The sequence below is a fragment of the Anopheles cruzii genome, chromosome 3, assembly GCF_943734635.1.
Source record: "Anopheles cruzii chromosome 3, idAnoCruzAS_RS32_06, whole genome shotgun sequence".
Taxonomy (NCBI): domain Eukaryota; kingdom Metazoa; phylum Arthropoda; class Insecta; order Diptera; family Culicidae; genus Anopheles; species Anopheles cruzii.
The window spans coordinates 86,589,402-86,608,621 of record NC_069145.1 but is presented as its reverse complement, the minus strand read 5'-3'; the positions used below and the strand labels follow the sequence as shown (position 1 = coordinate 86,608,621).

The 19,220-nt window shown below is 54.7% G+C and overlaps 1 protein-coding gene across 1 annotated transcript in view; it reads left to right on the top strand.

Annotated features, from left to right (window-relative positions):
- The first annotated feature begins 2,820 nt into the window (after nt 1–2,820).
- The window catches only part of LOC128271237 (general odorant-binding protein 45-like), a 63,034-nt gene continuing 46,634 nt past the window's right edge, over nt 2,821–19,220 (top strand). Inside the window, exons 1-2 of the mRNA XM_053008681.1 lie at nt 2,821–3,558; nt 4,195–4,246. Coding sequence (XP_052864641.1) covers nt 2,821–3,558; nt 4,195–4,246 — 790 coding nt within the window. The remainder of the gene's footprint in view (nt 3,559–4,194; nt 4,247–19,220) is intronic.

The window sequence follows — 19,220 nt, the reverse complement described above, 5'->3', positions numbered from 1 at the left end:
TTATTGTAGTAACCGAAAGAACCGATATTTGGATGGTGATCGTTTCGCGTGGCCAGGACTCAGCATCTCCAGCGCAGACTTTATGCGCTCATTTATATGTTTCCAGTGCTCCCCGTTGTGGCTGTTCCTCAAACCTCAACGGTTTCATTGTATTGGTCTCTGGAGTCGTCGCGTTGCGCACTACCGTGGGTCTGGAAGATAAAGTTCTCGACGCCGATTGGCTCAATCCGGTGACCGAGGCCCGAGGACCGAGGGCGAACGGCTCGACGGAGACACGATCGATTCAACCCCTTTTCGTGGTCCGCGCCGAAGTGTGCGATAAAGCGGGCCGCAGAAGCAGCAACAGGCTACAGGGCGAACCCGTGAGCCCGCGAGCCGACGCGATAAAAATATGGCGAACGGCGGAATAAAAGACAATCCAAATCGCCAACGTCGCTCCACATTCCTCGCCTGCCAACCAGCCCCGCGAATGGATGGCCTCGGCCTCGGCGACGGATGGCGCATGTTTCGAGTACCGGGGTCCGATGGCTGGCGCCGCCCCTATCGGCTTTACCACACAACCACAGAAACAATCGCTCGCGTGTGTACTACTAACAAACACGGCCATACAAACACGTTGGCCACAGCCGTTATCTGGAAGGCTTTTTTCCCCCCACTTTTTATTTCTTATCAAAACGCTTATCGGTCGTGACATGCGCTAAGCGTTTGGTGCGTGCTCGGTTCGTGAATGCGCCCCGTCCCGTTCGTTCCCCGAGAGTCCTTTTGGGGTGGATCTCTAAAATGAAACGTTTCTAGTTGTCTCTTTTTTGGGGGGGATTTGAGCAACAATTTGCCATATCTACTCACCTGAATTTATCACTTGTTGTTGTGTTGTGCCGCCATTTTGTAACGCTTCAAGAAACCCGAAAATACCGAAACCGATACGAAATGTAAAGCAACCAAAGTGTCAGTCAGGCGAAGCCAATTTTCGTGTTGCTGTGAACGAGATAGCATCGACTACTACGATGCAATACCTTACGCGGAACCACAACGATTACAGTCGTGCCAGGAGGGGCATGTTCCCGTTTTTGCGACTACTGTCCGCGTTCGTTCCGTCGGTTGTTAGTCATCGATAGATCGGTTTCACGGTGGGGCCCCCGGTTAGGTAAGCATTGCAGTTCGTGTTGACAGCGACCGCCGTCAAACAGGCCGATATCCCGTTCGGAGCATAAATCTTGGCCGCTTAGCCGCCGCCTATTTTGATCGAGTGCTGTGCTCTTCTGTGCGGGTTGCTCCTCGAACGGTGGTGGGCCATGTTTGCTGTTGCTGTTGCCGGGACTCTTCTAAACCATCCGATCGGTAGCCCCCCTTTTCCCGAACGAGCTGCTAGTTCGGACGGTGATTTACATCCATTCCGATATCTCCAAACACATTTGTGGTCAAACTTCCATCGTTCGCGGTTGGCGGTGTGAAAAATTTTACTTTCCAATTTCGCCATTTTCCCGATGTTTTTTTTGCTGTGGTGACACTTTTCAGCTTTGCAACAAACTTATGCACGGAGCCGGGACGGAAGGAACGGCAAACACAGTTTGAACCGTTCGTGATTGCTGGTGAGAAGGGTTTATCTTTTCTTTTACCATGCTGACACTAGGAACTGATGTTGGTTTTTGGTGGTGGTGTCGGGGATGTCCTATCGATGGAAGTGACAATCCAATTGAAGTTTTCCTGAAATGGGCGCCAAACTACAAACAACCCTTCAATTCCATCAAAGAGTCTGATTGAGGGATGAAATATTTCAGCGACAGGGACTAAGGGACGCAATTCGGCGAAGGTTCTCAAATGACAGACAGCAGCGCTAATAGCAACTCAAGGATGTGGACCGATGGTTGCGCCGAACTAAGTTATTGCCATTTGTCATTTTGTCCCCCTCATTCTTCATTCAATTTTAATCATCAGCCTCTTGAAGCAAAATATTTTTAACCCATCACATCCTTTCTCTTTAACGGCCCGATGTCCACGGCCATTCCGACGGTTGTTATCTGTATCGCAGGGCAGCCCTCAGCTCCGAAACTCACGCCGACCATTCTCGTGGGCGTTGATGAGGAAAAATTCGTATCAATTGCCAATTAATTACAACTCGCGAAATATAATTCGTTTAAAAATATCCATCCGTGCCGTGGTTCCTGGTGGCGCCACCTTCCTTTCGAAACCTAACCCTTGAAAGCTGCCAGGCAAATCGCCACCAGCTGGTTTGGACTGCTCTAGGGTCCTGGTATCGCTGACACCCACCCGGGGTTTCATCACGGCTCAATTCACCGCACCGAAAGTCAGACCCGCGTGGACTCAGCGGCTGTCCGCTGTGACTTTATTTAATTTTAAACTTAATCAACGGACCGCGGACCACGCACACGGTATCAGCACGGTGTGTGGCTCGTACGTGGCCAAGGGCTTTTCTGGGCCGAGGTTAACGGGTTGATGCATACGATAAGGACCTCTTGTGGACCGAGAGCGCTGACGCTGGGTAAAACAAACAATAAAATGGCTTCAAGACGGTCACGGTTTTTTTAATTGAGCGGCCAAACGAGATAAAAGCTTTGATAAAATAGTATTTCGCCCAAGATGTGGACGTCGCGGAACAATCACGAGACCCCGTCACCGGCGATACGGCGGACCGCAGAAAGTTTGGCACTCTGGCGTTGTTTACCCTGCGCCACACGTCCATATCGCGGCATGCATGGACAAGAAGAAAACATAGGCCGTACTAAAAAGGCGCCTCCGTCGGGCTGGTTCACGTGTCCGGGGTCTGTGGAGTGTTAGTTACGGTTCGACAGCCCCTCCAGTATGATCTTCGACCGCTGTTGCTCCTGGTTACTGGTGGTGTCGCTGACGTTCGTTCGGGCCCTAAACGAGCACAGCATCGTGGAGAAGAGTGTCATCCAAGCGCAGCAGGAATGCGTGGAGTACCTGAACCTGCCGCGCCACCGGCTGTACGAGTATCTGGGGCGGAACTATGCGAACGACGCCAAAACTGAGTGCATGATCCGGTGCGTCGGACTTAACCTGGGCTGGTGGAGCGCCAGTGGCGTACTGCACGAGCACGTCATCGCCCAGTACTTCTTCTCGGACGATGGAGACGAGCACTTCGCAACTCGGACGAAGGCCTGCATGAAGCACACGGTGACCACCAACAGTTCCTTGTGCGGCAAGGCGTTCGAAGTGTTCCAGTGCTATCTGCAGCAGTACGGCGAGTTGCTCAACTGTCCCAAGGTGGTGCCACTGGGCGACGAACGGTTGGCCGAGAGTGTCCACTTCTGTCTCGACACGCTGGAGATTCCACTCGTCGAGTTCGGTCTGTCTTGCGGCATGGAAGGTTTCAAGAGCTCGGAACGGTCCCGGTGTCTGCTGCGTTGCATCGTGATTCGCTCCGGACTCTATACGGATCAATACGGGGTCCACTCGGAACGCTACCAGCTCCAGTTTGCGCGAGAGTTCAACGGGAAGTGGGATGACCTGGAGCGGGATGTTTGCGCCACTCGTCTGCGGCGCGAAGGACACGACGAGTGTACGCTGGCGTCGCTCGTCCTGGACGATTGTTACGACTTTAAGACGACGCTTTTGCCCGCTTTAAACCGCACCCTGCTGTTGCTAAAACCCCTCATGACCAACCCCGCGCCGAAACAGACCGAAGGAACTACACTCCGACCGCGTAAACAAAATAAACCAACCTAAAAAGCGCCATCGTGCGCGCGCCGTATGGAAAGTTGCCGCTGTCCGTGTCGTCGTTCTTTCTTTCTCTCGAGTGTCGTAAATAAAATTCATCGAACACGGGATCTTGACCGGAAATCGGTGGCCGGGTGGTGGTGGTGCCCTGGTGTTGGAAATAAATATTAACATTAGCCCGCGGGACTCGGGAAAGGATTCGGGTGATAGATCTCCAGCTCCAGCCGACGCTCCGATGTCGACGGCGGCGGAGCGGATTGGTGAAATTTATTGCCGATTTCCGAAAGGACCTTCCGAAGTCGGCGCTGGGCACATGAAATGGCACATCATCGATATCGTTTTGCTTCCTTTCCGAAACGGGGCCGTCCAGGGATGGACCGGGTGTGACCGTGCATAAATTCGAAAACTCTTCTCCTAGCCACCGGACCGGATATTGGTACGAGTTGTTGAAAGGCCGGTTTTTAATAGATTGTTACGTTTTCTTTATCGTTTTAGGTAAGTGTCTCAGTGCCGGTACGGTTCATGGGCACCGTTTTTGCCGTGTACGGTAAGCGAGTAATAATATCTGAATCGTGAAATAAATATTAGGTTAAGTGCAGTTCTCAACACGGCCGGCTGCTTTTCTCCATCCCTCCCACGTGTTGCAAGATCAAAATAAGAAACGAAAAATGTCCCGGATACGGTGGCCCCCTTGTGAGATATACGGCCAACAAGCATGCATTCGTTCCGTTCCGAGAGAGATTGCACAAATTGAAACGTACGAACGTCTTCATCACTATGCAAAACTATCATCCGGCTCCGTTTCGGACAATTTCATCCCACATCGCCCTCGTACCGGCACCTGCCGAAAGCACATTCTTTACGATAACGGCTTGCTAATGCTCCCTCGGAAAGCTCGCACCGTCTCGCAGACTCCGACTCCGATCGACGGAATCGAACCGAAGCCGGAGCCCGCTCTTTTCTGCGGAAAGGAAATAGCGCACCGGCAGGAAATGGAAAACTGTCGCATCGGTCCTCCCGGTGGTCCGGGACAAAATCTTTCCGAATATTATTACTACAGCGGAAATAAAGTGTCGTCGGTTATCGGGGCGACGACACTGACATCCAGAGCCGGCTTCTCCCGTGAGGATTGAGGTCTTGAGAAAGCTATCGCGCCGCTCCGTGCCGGATACCGGATTAGGTGTCGTCCGTCGGTTTTTTGCCGAAGGTCACGCCGTGGAATTGTGTTTCGAGAATAACATGCAACTATTTGCGCTAAACATGCTGCTTCCCGAAGGATAGCCGACTTTCCCCCAGGGGGGAGCGGCGGTTGAAAGCTGCAAAGGCCCGATGACGCTGCCACATTTTACACGGAGCCTCCGAGCTCCGGGACGCAGACTTGCGCTTGGCCTTATCGCCTTCGCAGTCGAACAAATCTTCTGCGATGCAGTTTTGTTATAAATTGTGTATGATACGAAATTTTATAAATAATATTTAATGTCATCTCCACTGTGCGGCGTTCGGATTGTACGATGCTGTACGTTCGTCTTGCGTCTTTGTAGAACCCCGGCCGGCTCGGTATCAGCTCGCTGCACATCCTTCCGCGGGGCCCCCAAGAGTCGTCGCGAGCACAAAGAATGGCCGCCCGCAACAAGACGTAGGGCAGGCCACCATTTTTCTCACCAAACGCCAGCCAACCAGCCAGCGCCACAAGATTATGCGAGGGAAGTTGCTGTGGTTTCCAGAGGCACTGTTTGCCAACCCGGACCCAACCCGGGACCCGCGGTATCACCCGGGATGCAGGGAGGACTGTATCTCTTCGAAACCGATAGCCGCCGCCCCCGGTGGTGGGGTTGGCTCCCGGAAGCGGTCGTCCTTGTGCGGCACACCATGCGCCGCACACGTACATTCGGCGCGCCCCGGGAATCGAGTTGCCGAAGATACCGAGAAGGAAGTCGCTCGGGCAAAACTCCTTACCGGGACCCGGGTGCATCGGATCCCCGGGCGAGCCCGGGTGGGGGAAATAGATGGGGAAATGATGATGAACTTTATGAAGCGTCAAGGCGACGAACGACGAGAATCCGAGCGTCGGGAAGAACTTGCATCGCTGCTGATAACGCCGGGCTTCGACGAGGACGTCGTCGACACTACTCGACGGAGGATGCGATCCCACACACAACGGGGTCTTCTTCGGCACCAGCACACCGAGAGCGTCCTGCTTGTGCCGGGGCCGATGCGATTTCCACTGCACCACTCCACTGCACCTTCCTCTCGCGAGTGCGGATGATGATTGTGTGTGCAAAGGGAAAAGAATAAATATTCTGCAGCACCCCGACAGCGGCCAGGATGAAGACCGACCGACCGACGAAACTTTGTTTCGCTAAACGACAGCGCACTGGCGCTCCGGGATCCCCCGTCGCCGAGCGCCCTGCCCAAGATTTCCGCTGTCAAGAACCGCCCGTCCATCCGTCCGTCCGCCGGCTGAAGGATGAGATTTCCAGTTGGCGCAGTTGGTGTGAAAAGTTCTGAAATCTGACCAATCATTCCGGTGCATCAGCATCTCTCGAATGAATCCCCGTTCTTTCCCGGCCCCTGCCCCCGCTGCACTGTTGTTTCGCCCAAGAAAATCCCATCACCGTATCTTTATCCTGCAGAGAGGATACCATTGCTTTGAGTTCGCTTCCCCCGCGCTCGGTCGTATCACTTCCGGGCGAACGGCGGCGCCGGCGAGTTGGTGCCGCCCGACAGACATCGTGAATGTTAATCGAATGAGTATCACGATCCGGCGGCGACCACTCCTTGGGGGGAGAGCAGTGCAAAAAGTGCACAACCGACCAAGCCGGGGGGAAATCATCGTTACATCTTCCGGGCTCCTTATTATGCCTCGAGTTGCACTCGATCCGCCCGCGAGGTTGGTCTTTTCCGGTGCTCTTCTGCTTCGTGTGCACGCTTTTCCGCTCCGGATCATGATGATTGATCGATTGAAGTGGAAATCGATCCGATGGATGATGCTTGCCGTTTGATCCGCGGACAGGGGGTTGGAAAAGAGCCGCAAAACTGATCAAAGCGCCATTTCACGGACCCTCTCAGCGAGAGCCCGACTCGAGAGCCATCCATTTTTCCCGGCTCATGCCTATTTGGAGCGCATCTGAAGGATGCAAGCTGCATGCTCTGGCGACGGGGCCGATAAGCGCTGCAAGAAAATGGCGGACAAGTGTGTGCAGACTGTCAAGCGAACCCTTTTTTCCCAATTTAAACAATCCGCATCAGAGTTTTCCTATGCCTTACAAGAATATGAATAAAAAGGGCCAAATTCAATCCCAGAGAACTCAAACGTCAAACGTCAGTTACTCAAGCAGGCTGTGGCTTCAACTTTAGCATGATAAACGGACGACCAATTGGGGGAAACATCAACTTCTATTATTTCCAATTGTTCTGCGCCACACCCCGAAGAAGCTGCACTAACTAATCGGCCAAAACATTCGTCAAACTTTCTGTCAAATGACTCTCACCACTCTTATTCAGTAGGGTCATCGTAAAAAAAGGATGTCCTGCGGCGCGAGGGCCGCGTAGTGCGCTCTAATGGTGCGTGAATTGGCTGTCGCTCCCGAGCTGGCTGGCAATGCCTTCCGTCGGTTGCTACGATGCTCTCCGAATTCGGGGCGTGCATCGCGCCGAGTTGCGTTTTTGCGCCCCCCACGGACACCGGTGCATCGATTACAATTGACCCGAAACTAGCCAGCGTTCCTTCCTACGTTTTTGGGCTAAAAGTTCGAAGCTGCGGACTCGGTGTCTGCAGGACATTCGGCACTGTGCCCGCGGATCGCGAGCCTCGCCAACAGACAATGCACACCGCACCAGCGCAAGGAAAGGCACAAATCACAGTTCCGCGCGAACCAACACGGCACAAGAGCAGCAGGAACCAGCAGCAGCAGGGTCGATAGTCCGATGCCCAATCGCTTCCAGCAATCTTTGGTTTGGAAGAGACGACGCGGCTTTTTTTTTGTAATCCCAAAGTCACAGCAGCACCAGGCGGCCGCACAGAGACAGACAGTCAGAGCGGTCGTCGGTCGGTTGTGTGCTGCCGTCAGGGAAGACGGGGAAATTTTCCTCCTCCTTGGGCATGTTTCCGTCCGTTGGGTTGCAACTCCGTCGGTCTAGTTCGCGGTTGTTTGATGAGTTTGATGAAATGCCCGGTTCGGTGCCCGGAGCACCGTTGCGCTGTGGAGGCCACGGGAATCGCGAAACCGACGAAAGTGCATCGACGTCGACGTAATGACAGATATCAATTGAATTGAACACACACACACCACCACCACCGGAAGCACCATGGGCGGGTGAAACTGCATCCAGCGATGATAGTGAGTTTCCGAGCCAAGAAGAACCGGCCGACCGATAGAGAGCGAGCATCACAACACACCAGGACTTGCACCCGGAGATGCTTCGGAGTTTCGTTTCCTGTGTTTTGCCGAGCCGATGGTCCGATTTCTAAACACTCGTCAGTGACGAGGCGGTTGTCATTCGTGGATACGTGAGATTCCCGAACCAGGACCAGGACGTTCCTCGAAGGTGGGCCCATCGGTCGGTGTGTCTGTCATTTCTTTCTTTTTCTAACCCCGAACCCCGATATCGGACCGGCCGGAGTTGGGAACCGGAGTTTTTTTTGGTGTCCCTCATCCGCTTCTGGTTGGCTGCTTTCATCGATCAGCGGCGGCAAAACCCGGGCGGACAAACCTTGCGCGACAGTTCGTCTCATTCCTATCGACCGGTGGGCCCCCCTTATCGGTATCGAGTGTCACCGAGGCACTGTGCACAGGAGTTCGTCCGAAAGACACGGACGAATGCGACCCGCGTACCGGGCGACGCGCGGTGCAGGATGTTGTCTAGTTGACGGTTTGCTAGACCGGAGATATCCGAATGCCCTGAATGCGGATGGATGGACACCCGGTTTTTGCCCACCGTTCGATTCCTGTCTGATTATGTCCGCCTCTGACTGGCTGCCGTCGACGGTTCGATCGGCAAAGGGTGTGTGTGTCCATCGTGGATGCAACTTTTCCCGCGGTATTGTCGGTGCCGTCGACAGATGAAGAGAAGAAAAAATGGTGCCCAACTGTCAGTCAATCAATGGGCCGCTTATCCATCCGTTGTCGCACGATAACAGCCATCAGGCGCCGGAACCAACCGGGATGCGAGAGTGTACCTATTTTACAACTGTTACAGGCGCGCCACGCGGCTGCATCATCGATCATAAGCTACTTGGCGCCTCCATCGCCGGGCCGAAAAAGGGTGGCCGCTCGAGTTGATCGCGCGAAAAGTATACAGCGCGAGATTACGGCCCAGATTATTTCGCGATTTTCCACGCACTTTTCACCGTGGCGCACCGTCAGCGGTTTCTGGCGGATGACCCCGGTGCCGTGCCCGTGACCCTTTCGAGGCTGAAAATAGGATGATAAAGTTTTTTAGTGATTTTTAACGGCCATCCCCACCGGTAGCGGCCCTGGCTTAGCGGATAACAGTCGCCGGAGCCGGCCGGAGAAGATTGGGTCACATTATGTTGATTACATTTTGCCGCTAAGATTAGGATGGGCGTCCGGCGACGACGACGTCCTGGCAATAAAGGGTGACCTGCGCGGGGCAGCTTAGGATGATGTCCGCGCGCCAGAGAACTTGGCCGGAAGGAGCACGCTCCGGCGAGTCGACGATAAGCGATCGGCAAAGATTACCCGGCGTCCCGGGGATTTTGTCGCCCACTGCAGAAGTAAATCCTTTACCGTGCCTCGGTCGGTTTGCTACTCTTCGCTCCGGGAAAACCGGAAAGATGATCAAAGCAAGCCCAGCGATCCTTTTTTCGGGGATGTTTTCGAAAGTGACTGGTTCGTACCTCTCTCCGGGGCTGATTTTCCACAATTCTATTTCTTATTGTTTTATTGCTTCTGCAAATAATCAGCCATTAGGTGGCGAATCGGATGCCACATCGGAACGCCGGATGACGGCGGACATCTTGGAATGGTTTCGCCAAAAACAAATCCCACGAGATCCCGCGAAGTTTATCCTTCGGCTTTCGGTTCATTTAATGCCGATTTTTTTTAGTCTGTGTGTGTTTTGGGTACCTAATAATGAAGGCAAGGCACATTCCGCGATGGGAACCGGAAGCCCTTACCGAGGGCCACCGCCTTGCGGATGATTTCTTTTTAATCGCGCCACTTTCGGGATCTTGCGTCCGTGCGGATCGTGATGCGAAATGTTTGGCGCGAGCGCGGGTTTTAATTGCAATCATCGTTTTATCCCGCCGGCCACCGCCGTCGTCGGTCACCGATTTGTCTGCCGCCTTATCTCGCCGCTCGGTGGTGGCCGGGAAGGTCAGAATCCTTTTTTTTTGGGGGGGCTCGGGCCCCGTTGAAAAAAACCTTCTTTAACTTTTCAACGTTTTATGATGTGGTGCGGTGCGGTCCACCGTGTTGCAGTCGGCCGCGGAAGGACATTCGCGCTGTGGCCCTGCGGGGACGGACTGCGGGTCATTAAGATGTCGTTTTATTTACCATTTCACGATTACGAATCCTTGTCGGGGTCGGGGCGACCCCCGGGGCGGGGGTTTATGGGCCGCGGCCAGTGGCCAGAGTGAATGACCGAGGGGAGCGATTTTTAAAACCGCGAGCTCCAGCCCTCCGTGTCCCATTGGAACGACCCGCGAGGGACACCGACTAACCATCCGCCCATCCGACAACGACGACGACGATGATGATGATGATGATGATGATGGGATGGTGGATTAAAAAAGGTGCACGATATGATGTGAAGCATCATTCGTTTATCATTTTTTATTACCACCTGCTGGCCGGTCCTTCCACCGCCGCCACTACAGCATAAATGTGTTTATGCTGCACACTGTGCGATAGAGCGCCGCCTTTTTAACTGCCAGTCAAACGGGTACGAGGTACACACAACGCCAGTAAAGTGTTGCGTGTGCTTGTGGCCGAACTTTATCTACCCCACCTGGGCGGGCGGTACATCCTGCCGTGTCCTGCTGCCACGGGGAAGATGTTGAGGACCAACCGACGCCGTCCGTCGTCCGTCGATGTCCCTGTCCCTGGCTATCTCTCTGGCCGTCGTTTTTCGCCCAACGTTTTGGCACAAACAATCCTCCAATCCGCGTCCCCAACCCGGCCCGAGAGAAGGGCCCGGCCGAGCGGCGAGTCTGAGAATGAAACGGAAATTAAATTTGATCCATTTGAGAAGATTACCGCTTCCTCCGAGCCCGAGCTCCGGGATGTCCTGCGCGGGAGTCCGGCCACTAGGAATCGGACGACAAAAAGGATGATCGCCTGCAGCTCACCTTGGCGGGCGGAAGGGCGTTCTGTCGTTCCGCCGATTCGCCGTCATCCTCGGACACGTCTTCTAATGGGCGTCGGAAATGGGGGTTTGAGTTCCTCTTCTTTTTTGGTGCCCGATTTTGATGGTCGTGTTTATTGCGCGCTCACTGACGCGGGATCCGTGACGGGTACCTTTTATGCCCTGCTACACTGCCCTGTCCTTCCCGCGCACCGTTTGTAGCATGTTTTTCGGATCCAGTTTAGGGGCGACTTTATTTCAATTCCGAATCTCCAATTTGCTGCCCAAACCGGGCCCTGGTTTGCTACTCCCGAAAGAACCAACTAATCAATTTGAATCTCGCTAATCTGGCCGGTGAACCGGCACGGAAAACCCAGCCCCACCGGGGGCGGCTCCACAGTTGTCCCAACTCCGCAAATTCTACACAAAAATGGCGTCACCGTACTGTGTGGCCGTGTGTGGAGCACGTTGGAGCGCTAATTAAAATAATTTCGCCATAAATCCAACTCCTAACCGGTTTTATGACACCGCCACGCCGTACGCCACACGCCGCGCGCCGCGTTAATGGTCTGTACAGGGTGCGATATCGCGGCACAAACTTTTTGCGCCGGCCCGCCCCCCTCGCCACAATTAGACCTGCGAGCGGACGCTTTCTTGGCGGAAAACTTTTCCCACTTTCCACAGCGAGCAAAGACACACATGGCCACTCTCAACGCACACACAGCCGACGGCGGCTTATCAGCTCCTTGCGCGATCGACCAATCGGCCTTCTTGTGACACTTTCGGTCGCTGTCGCTGTACCGGCCCCAAAATGGCTGCGCTCTCTTGTTAAGCCTTTCGAGTGTGTCCCGGAGTGTGTGTGTGTGAGCTTATGTGGCTCCCAACCTGGCGGCGGCACCGACTGTGGCTTGTTTTGATAGCCTCTTAATAACATTATATCGCTTTTCCGTATCTGCAATCGCGCAGCAACAGACCGTCGTCCCTGTGGCCGAGAAGGGGGTGTATTTGAAGAGCCAACACTCGCACCGCTCCCAACAACAACGACGACGACGAACACACACACACACATTCGATTCAGCCGGTTCCTTATCTTCCGCTTCCGCAGTTCCATCATCCGGTCAACCGGCAGCGGGTGGCTCCCGCTCCTGTGGAAGGAGCGTGTGGTACGTACGGCTGCTCCGATCGTATCCGAGGCGCGAAGCACCGACGGCGACGACGACGGCGACGACGACGACGTAAACAAACATGGCAGGTTCTCCGGTCGATTCGGCGGGGTGTAGTGCCTTTACGAGCTGCCAGAGCCGCGTCTCGCGGTAGCGGCGACGGCGGTGGCAGCGCACTGATAAGAAGGCGACCGGATGGAAAATCTTTATCCACCCAAAAACCACCCGCCGAACCGCCGGCTGAAGCCAGAAGCAAGCCATTCATCAGATTAGGGGCATGGCATGGCAGCAAATCTTTGTCACCGACCGGTGGATGGTCGTGGCCCGCAATCTCGACATTAGCAGTCTCCCGTCGTGCCGCGCGCGCGTTGGCGTGCGATTGGCATCTCTCGAGGGTTCGAACGTGATTGAGGACGAGCGATACGGTCGCAAACCTCTCGTGTGTGTGTGTGTGTGTGGGTTTTTCCGAGGAAGTCACGCCGAGGGACGCCAGGCAGCATGTTTGGGACTGGCAGTGATAAAGGATGGACAGCCGGGTGCAGAAAGAGGAAATAAAAAACGCACCAAATTTATCATTAAAAACACTTTGGATAATATCTGGCTGGAAGCCATCTTGTATTTTGAGACTTTGAACGCTGCGCGGGTTGCTTTGATGAACATTATTTCCAAGTAAAGCAGAGTGCATGACATCCTTCGAAAGACAGTGTGACAGTCTTCGTTTTAAGTTTTAAATTGTTTTACAATCCCTCATTAAGGTTCACGTAAAGGGATAGGATAATAAATCCTGTATCGTTGCATATGTTCCCGGTTTTGGTTTTGTGACGGTTTTTGTTTTTGAAAACATTTCATAACAACTCTCACTTTCTCTCTCTCGCTGTCTCAATTGCATTGTGTCTCGCTCTAATTGCACCCTAATGGCCGACGGCGACGGGAAGCGCCGCAGGGAATCGGCGGCCGAAAGACGTCGGGGAAAGACCGAAAAAAGAATGTCCCACAATTTGTCCCTTTGGCGTTCGTTTCCTTTTGCTTTTGGCCGTTGCTTTTTTATTGCTTCCTTCGCTGGGACGTCCTTGTACGTAATGTCTCACTTCCCTCGGTCTCGTCCGTATTATTCTTCCCAATCCGTCACACCACCTTCCAGCCAGGCAGCAGTGTGTGTGTGTGTTTGTGTGCGCGATAAAACACGCACTTTCCGTTATCAGATCCGTGGCACATCGATTTTCCGCCTCAAGATCGGTCCTGGTTGCATCCCGCATTCCGCAAGGACACTTTTAGGGTCCGTCTGCATCCGCTAGGTCCAAAAAGAGAATGCTTTTTTACGATCTCCTTTCCCGGATTCGTCCTGTCGTCTCGGAAAGAACCGGCACTGGCAAAAAAAATGATGGAATCACCAAAACTGATCTAAATCAAATTGTGAACGTAACGAAAACAAAAGTTTGCGCATCGGGAACCCGGGAAAAAAAAACCCGGCACCGTAATTCCTTAATCCTTGAAATGAATCAATCTGGGGGGTGGGCGAAAAAGGAAAACCAGCCACCAGCAAGAACCAGGATCCAGGACACCCAGACTGCGAGTTCGCGCGCGCACACTTTGGATTGTTATCGGACACCTTCCATTCATTTTTCACCAATCTCTCACCGAGCCGTGGGGCCCGCGAGCGTCCGTGGAAAAGCCCCGATCCTCCTGCCCGCTCTTATCTGCCAGCCGCAGTCCTGGCCAGCCTGTGGGGGAGCAACCTTGAGGGTGTATCGCAGCGCACACCGTGTTCCGTCTGGGTCCTTGCGAGCATGGTGTGGCCACCGACCGACGGAAGCATACTTTGACCACCCACACGCGCTATCGTTTTTCCTGCCCGTTATCGCACACCGACAATCTTACGTCGTCTCTCTCTCTCTCCCCCGCGTGGACGGCACGACACGAACGGCACCAGGGCACACCACGGTGCGGACGATAGATTGCATTGGCCCGAAGGACTCGGGCCCCGAAGATAGCCGGGGCGAGATAGCACGCGAAACGATGTCCTGCGGGTGCGCAACAACGGGGAGACAGGTGCGGAGAGTGGCCGCGGTGCGCGCAGAGAAGATGCATCACGCTGGATAAGGACACACGGGGCCCGGGACCGCGGGCCCGACGTTTGGTGGGGCTGATGAATGGCACAGCGCGCAATCGGAGATAAGCCCTTGGTTGGTTGCCCTGGGCCCTGAGTCCTGGACCGGGCCCAAGGAAAATGAGTTTTTCCCTTTCACTGGGGGCACGATAAGGAATCGGTCCCGCCGTTTCCCGCTCGTCCGAGCTTCGAAATCGAAGATGTCGAACGGTTTTGGGCGAAAAGTTGAGATACACAAAAACATACCCACGAAGGACTAAACACATTTGGTGCTGCTCAGTAAAAAAAAAGGACGAAGCGATAGGGCGCCACGAACTGATAAGGCGCGCGCTCCTTCGGAAACCCGCCGTTCGTCCTAGCGTGCGCCAGGATAACAAGGACTCGCCGTCTCGGGCTCCTCGTCGCTTATCGAACCGCCCGTTAATGGTGCAGGGAATCGTGATAGAAAAGCGCCAGAGAGATCGGCCCGGCGAACGAAAGGACTCTGCTGCGAGCGGGAACGGGCCGTATCGTGTCCGTTCTCGTTGCACGAATTTTGATCTTATCACGCCACGCCGGTTCCGGTCCTGAGCGAACGGTGAATTCCGGGTGAACGTTGTCTGGACTCCGGCGCTCTACGAGATAGCACCGAACGCAGCACCATCGACGTGGCAAGACGCCGTCGCCGTTGTCGGTGGGTCTGTGGAGGTTCGCTTCCAGGATCAAGGACCCAGGCAAGCGCGAACCCGTATCTGGTGCATCTGATCTCAGACACTCCGGGACCAACACACCAACACACAGGTTGCTAGTATTTTGGCCGCGAAGCACTGTGCTGTGGAGTCCTTGGTGTGGCCCCCCTTATCGGCGCTCGCCATCGCCATTTGCAGTGGCAATAAGCGGTAACCGGGGTGAATGCGGCCACCGGCCGAGCACCGTTCCGAACGGAATCTATGTTGTAAAATATAATAATATCGTGCTATCAGTTTCCATCAATCAGGATTGGAATGGGGCCCCGGTTACCGGTCGCGACTGGGTTCCCGAAAGGACGAACTTTTCCCCTGGCATGAACGACGGAAACCCCGGAATGGAGCGCGCGAGAGAGAGAGAGAGCGAACGAAAGATAAGAGTCTCTTTGGCCGTGCTTATCGGCGCCCTTCGATCTTCTCATTCCGCCGTCCGCCGGGGTTCGGGTTCGGTGGGAAGGACCCAAACAAATGAATCTCCCTGAGCTCCCCGGGATTCCGGGGGAGCTTTAAATATTAGTTCCACCGGGAGCGGGACGACGCCGGTGAGTGGCCACGGCAAAGATTGACCGATAGCCGCGTGAAGAGTGTGTTTGTTGTGAACGTCGTCGTCGTCGTCGTCGTGGGTCCTTCACGGACTCGCGGGCTTTTGATTGATAGGCTCCGATGATGGTGAAGGCCCCCGTCGCAACCTCTTGACCGATGCACGGTTCGCCTGTGGTTCCATAAATTGCCGCCGTGTTATTTTTGCCATTCGTAGATTTGGCCGAACGGAACCTTCGGTGACCTGGCCGTTGCGAGATAACGAACAAATCGTCGTATCTCGGGAAGGACCAGGTCCGGCGGCGTAGAGGTTCGATTATTTTGCGACCCTAGTTCGCGAGACCAACGCGCAAGGAGTGGACCAGTACGGGTACCTTATCGGCGCCAATCTTTCGTCCGTCTCTCTATCGTCGCAGCCAAAAATCCGAAACTGCGTCACGAAATCGTCTTCCTTTTGCCCAGAGGCCGGTGCGAGGTCAGCGAGGATGGCCTGCGATTGTGTACTCACGTGTGTGTGCGTCTGGTGGGTGATGCGGGCCCACCATCCTTTGGCCACGGCCCGAAAGCCGATGGGTTGGTCCGGGTTGAAATACGATATTGAACGGCCGATAAGCCAGCGCTCTTCCGGCGCACTGCAACCGAGTGGTCCGAACCTGGCTTTTTGGGTGTGCAATGTCGGACGTTGTGGTGCGTCGATCTTATCGATCGAGTCCCCGCCCGTGCAAGATCCGGCGCGAGCAGTCTGGGCAGTCTTCAGACACCGAGTTCCATCGGGATGCGAACGGCGCACGCGAAATCAGTCGATCAGCGAACGATGCCCCTCTTTATTGAGGACATTTTTGGGGAGTCCTTTTTTGAATGCAATTTCCCAGAACCCAGCACCGGAAAAGGGGCGTGCACATGCATCCTGCAAAGCGAACCGGGCCTAATTAAAGCCTTCTTTCGAAATTGATGCACTCTCGACACGAAGCGAAACGAAGCGCGAAAAGAGTTTTGCGTCCTCTAATGAACAACCTGATTTTACCGCCTCACGCCTCACGCTCATCGCACGCAGTCAATTAACGTGGGGGGACCCCGTTAATAGATGGCCAAAATATTTTAATTTGCTCACGCGCGCGCGCTGAAAAGCCGGTTTCCTCCTCCGTTCCGGGGTCGTGTTTTAATTATTGTCTCAGTTTCAGCACAGTGAGCCACAGAGGCAGGTGAGCACGCGCGCCTTTCTCACGTGGGGCGAGTGAGAACGGCGCGGCAAATCGTCACCGTCAATCTTCTCGACACCATTAAATTCACTCTTCGCTGCGTCCGACGACGGCAATTTGCACAAGAAGCGACCGGAAAAAAACGATGAACCGAACGAACGAGATGGCCATTCTTCTTCTCTCTCTCTTTCACCGGTCTGTTCCGTCTGTCCAACGGAACGCATTTTTATTTCTCCATTCCGTCGCCATCGTTGTGGCAATTTTACGGACTAAACGCCAAAGGGTGGATCGAAAAGTTACCCGTCCGACTTTCGCCAGACGTCGGTCGGTCGTCGTCTCCCCGTACACACACACCCCATATCCGCCGTTCGTCATCTCTCAGTTCCGGTGCGGCGCGGATCTTGATGGCAGCCAATCGCACCGTACGATCTCTAGAACTTGCCTGCGTCAGGGGCCTGGCCCTGGAAATGATAGATCTAAGATGACGTTCGCACTGGACTGTCCCATGCGTTGCGAGCTCAGTGGGCGGTGAGTCAGAGCCGATGACGGGTCGGTGTTGAGTCATATGGCCAGCTCACTGAAGGTGACAGCAGCATTTGACAGCATAATTCGAAAAGTGGAACCACTAAAAACAGTCGAACTGGCCGAAAACGCCGAGAATTTAGTATTCATCGACCCGGTCCTTATCGGCCCCCGATTCCATTTGCCGGGTTCTGGTTCCTCCCACCCCACGGACCAGTGTCCTGGATGAGGAAATTACTATCGCGCCATCGCCAGCCCGTCGTTCCGTTCCGGCCGACGCTGCCCTCTGTGTCTGTGTCTGTGTGCTGGTGTGCTGGTGTGTGCGCTGCTCGACCTCGAAACGGGGCCGCACAAAAGAGAGCTATCGCAACTCGGCTATCTCGGTCCATTTCCTCCACGGCGGCGTCGACATCGGCGGCCGCCGTCGTCGTCGCAGCTCGCGCCGGCTGGCCTTATACAAATTTTATCAATAAATAAAATCTTATCAGCACTCGAAGATCGGTTCTCGTCCGGGGCCCCGGTCCGGGAGTGGCGCGCTCTCGGTCGCTTCGCTTAGCCGCCACGTTCGCCGCCATGACTCTGTCTCTCTGTCGCTCTGCCCGTTCTCGCTCCGGTGCCTCCGACGACTGGCCGGGTGTGGCTGGCCGACGGACCGGGTCCCCGGACCGGGCTGTTGCTGCTGCTGCTGCTGCTGCTATTGATGGTGGGTCTTTATTTCTCGAACCTCGCTTCTCACTCGCGACCAACCTTGATCGTTATCAGCCCGTCGCCCCGTCGTCCAATCCTTCCATTTCGTGATTCCTTTTATTCGCGCTCACCTTACGGCCGCGGCCGCGCGCTGCAGGTGTATGCGTGTTGAAGACCGACTCACACCCACACGCGGGGGACTCGGGTTTCGGGTTTGCGCACGCTGCGCGTCTCCGGTACCATAATTCCTTATCAGCTGGCCGCGATCGCCCGCTCTGCGCGCCTTATCCATCCATTCCATCCGGAATCCATTCTCATCGCGGGTCGTCTCACCTGCGTTCGCTCTCTCACTCACTCACTCTCCGGTGCCTCCTCGGGTTTTATCTCAGCACTCACTGAACGCGCTCGCTCCCTCGAGACGACCCAGAGTGTGTTAAGTAATCTTTCAATTTCATCCATTCCCTCGTTCCATCCATCTTCGGTTCGCCAAAGAATAAGGAAAGGGACCGAGGAACGGCCGTCCGGTCGACCCGCCAGGCAATCCTTCCAACACCATGGTGTGTGCCGGGCTAGATAAGCGCGGCCAGGAGAGAGCCTTAAGAGAACCACTTTTTGTGCCCACCATCGGCATTAATGGGAATGTCCTGCTCGTCGTTGCTATCGGAACTGTGCCGCCATCGTTATCTGTCCTCGTCGCCGTCGCCGCCGTCGTCGGGGACTCTCGACTCGACTCGACTCGATAGATAAAGATTCGGCCTAAGCCGCCCGACAACCGGCCAGACGAACGATTGGCCAGAGAGAGAGAGTGCCAGACACCAAAGTGCTGTGCGCTCCGATCGATAAGCGCCCACCAACGCCCACCTCGATGATGATTCTATTCGATGGGGGCGATGGGCCACCACCCGACACCCGTCGAGAGTCCTGTCCATTTTTTTTCTGTTTCACATTCCTCCGTGAGTCATAGCCGGAGGCTAATTTCCCTGTTTTTTTTCTCTGACGTGTCCCGAAAAGTCACCGGATATAAGCGAATGCAAAACAGATTGCAGCGCCAGTGCAACGGCCCGGTTGCCCTTTTTAGGGAAAGTTAATTCTCTGCTAAATGCTCTCACCCTACACGGTGCAATTTATTCCACCCCTTGGTCCTGATTCTGACTTTTGCGATAACGAGTCCCCGAAATCAGACGCGAAGAGACATCATCTCGGTGCTGCCAGAGCCACGAACCCCTTCAAACGTACGGCCGCTTCCGGGGCGATGGACGCGGTCACGTGT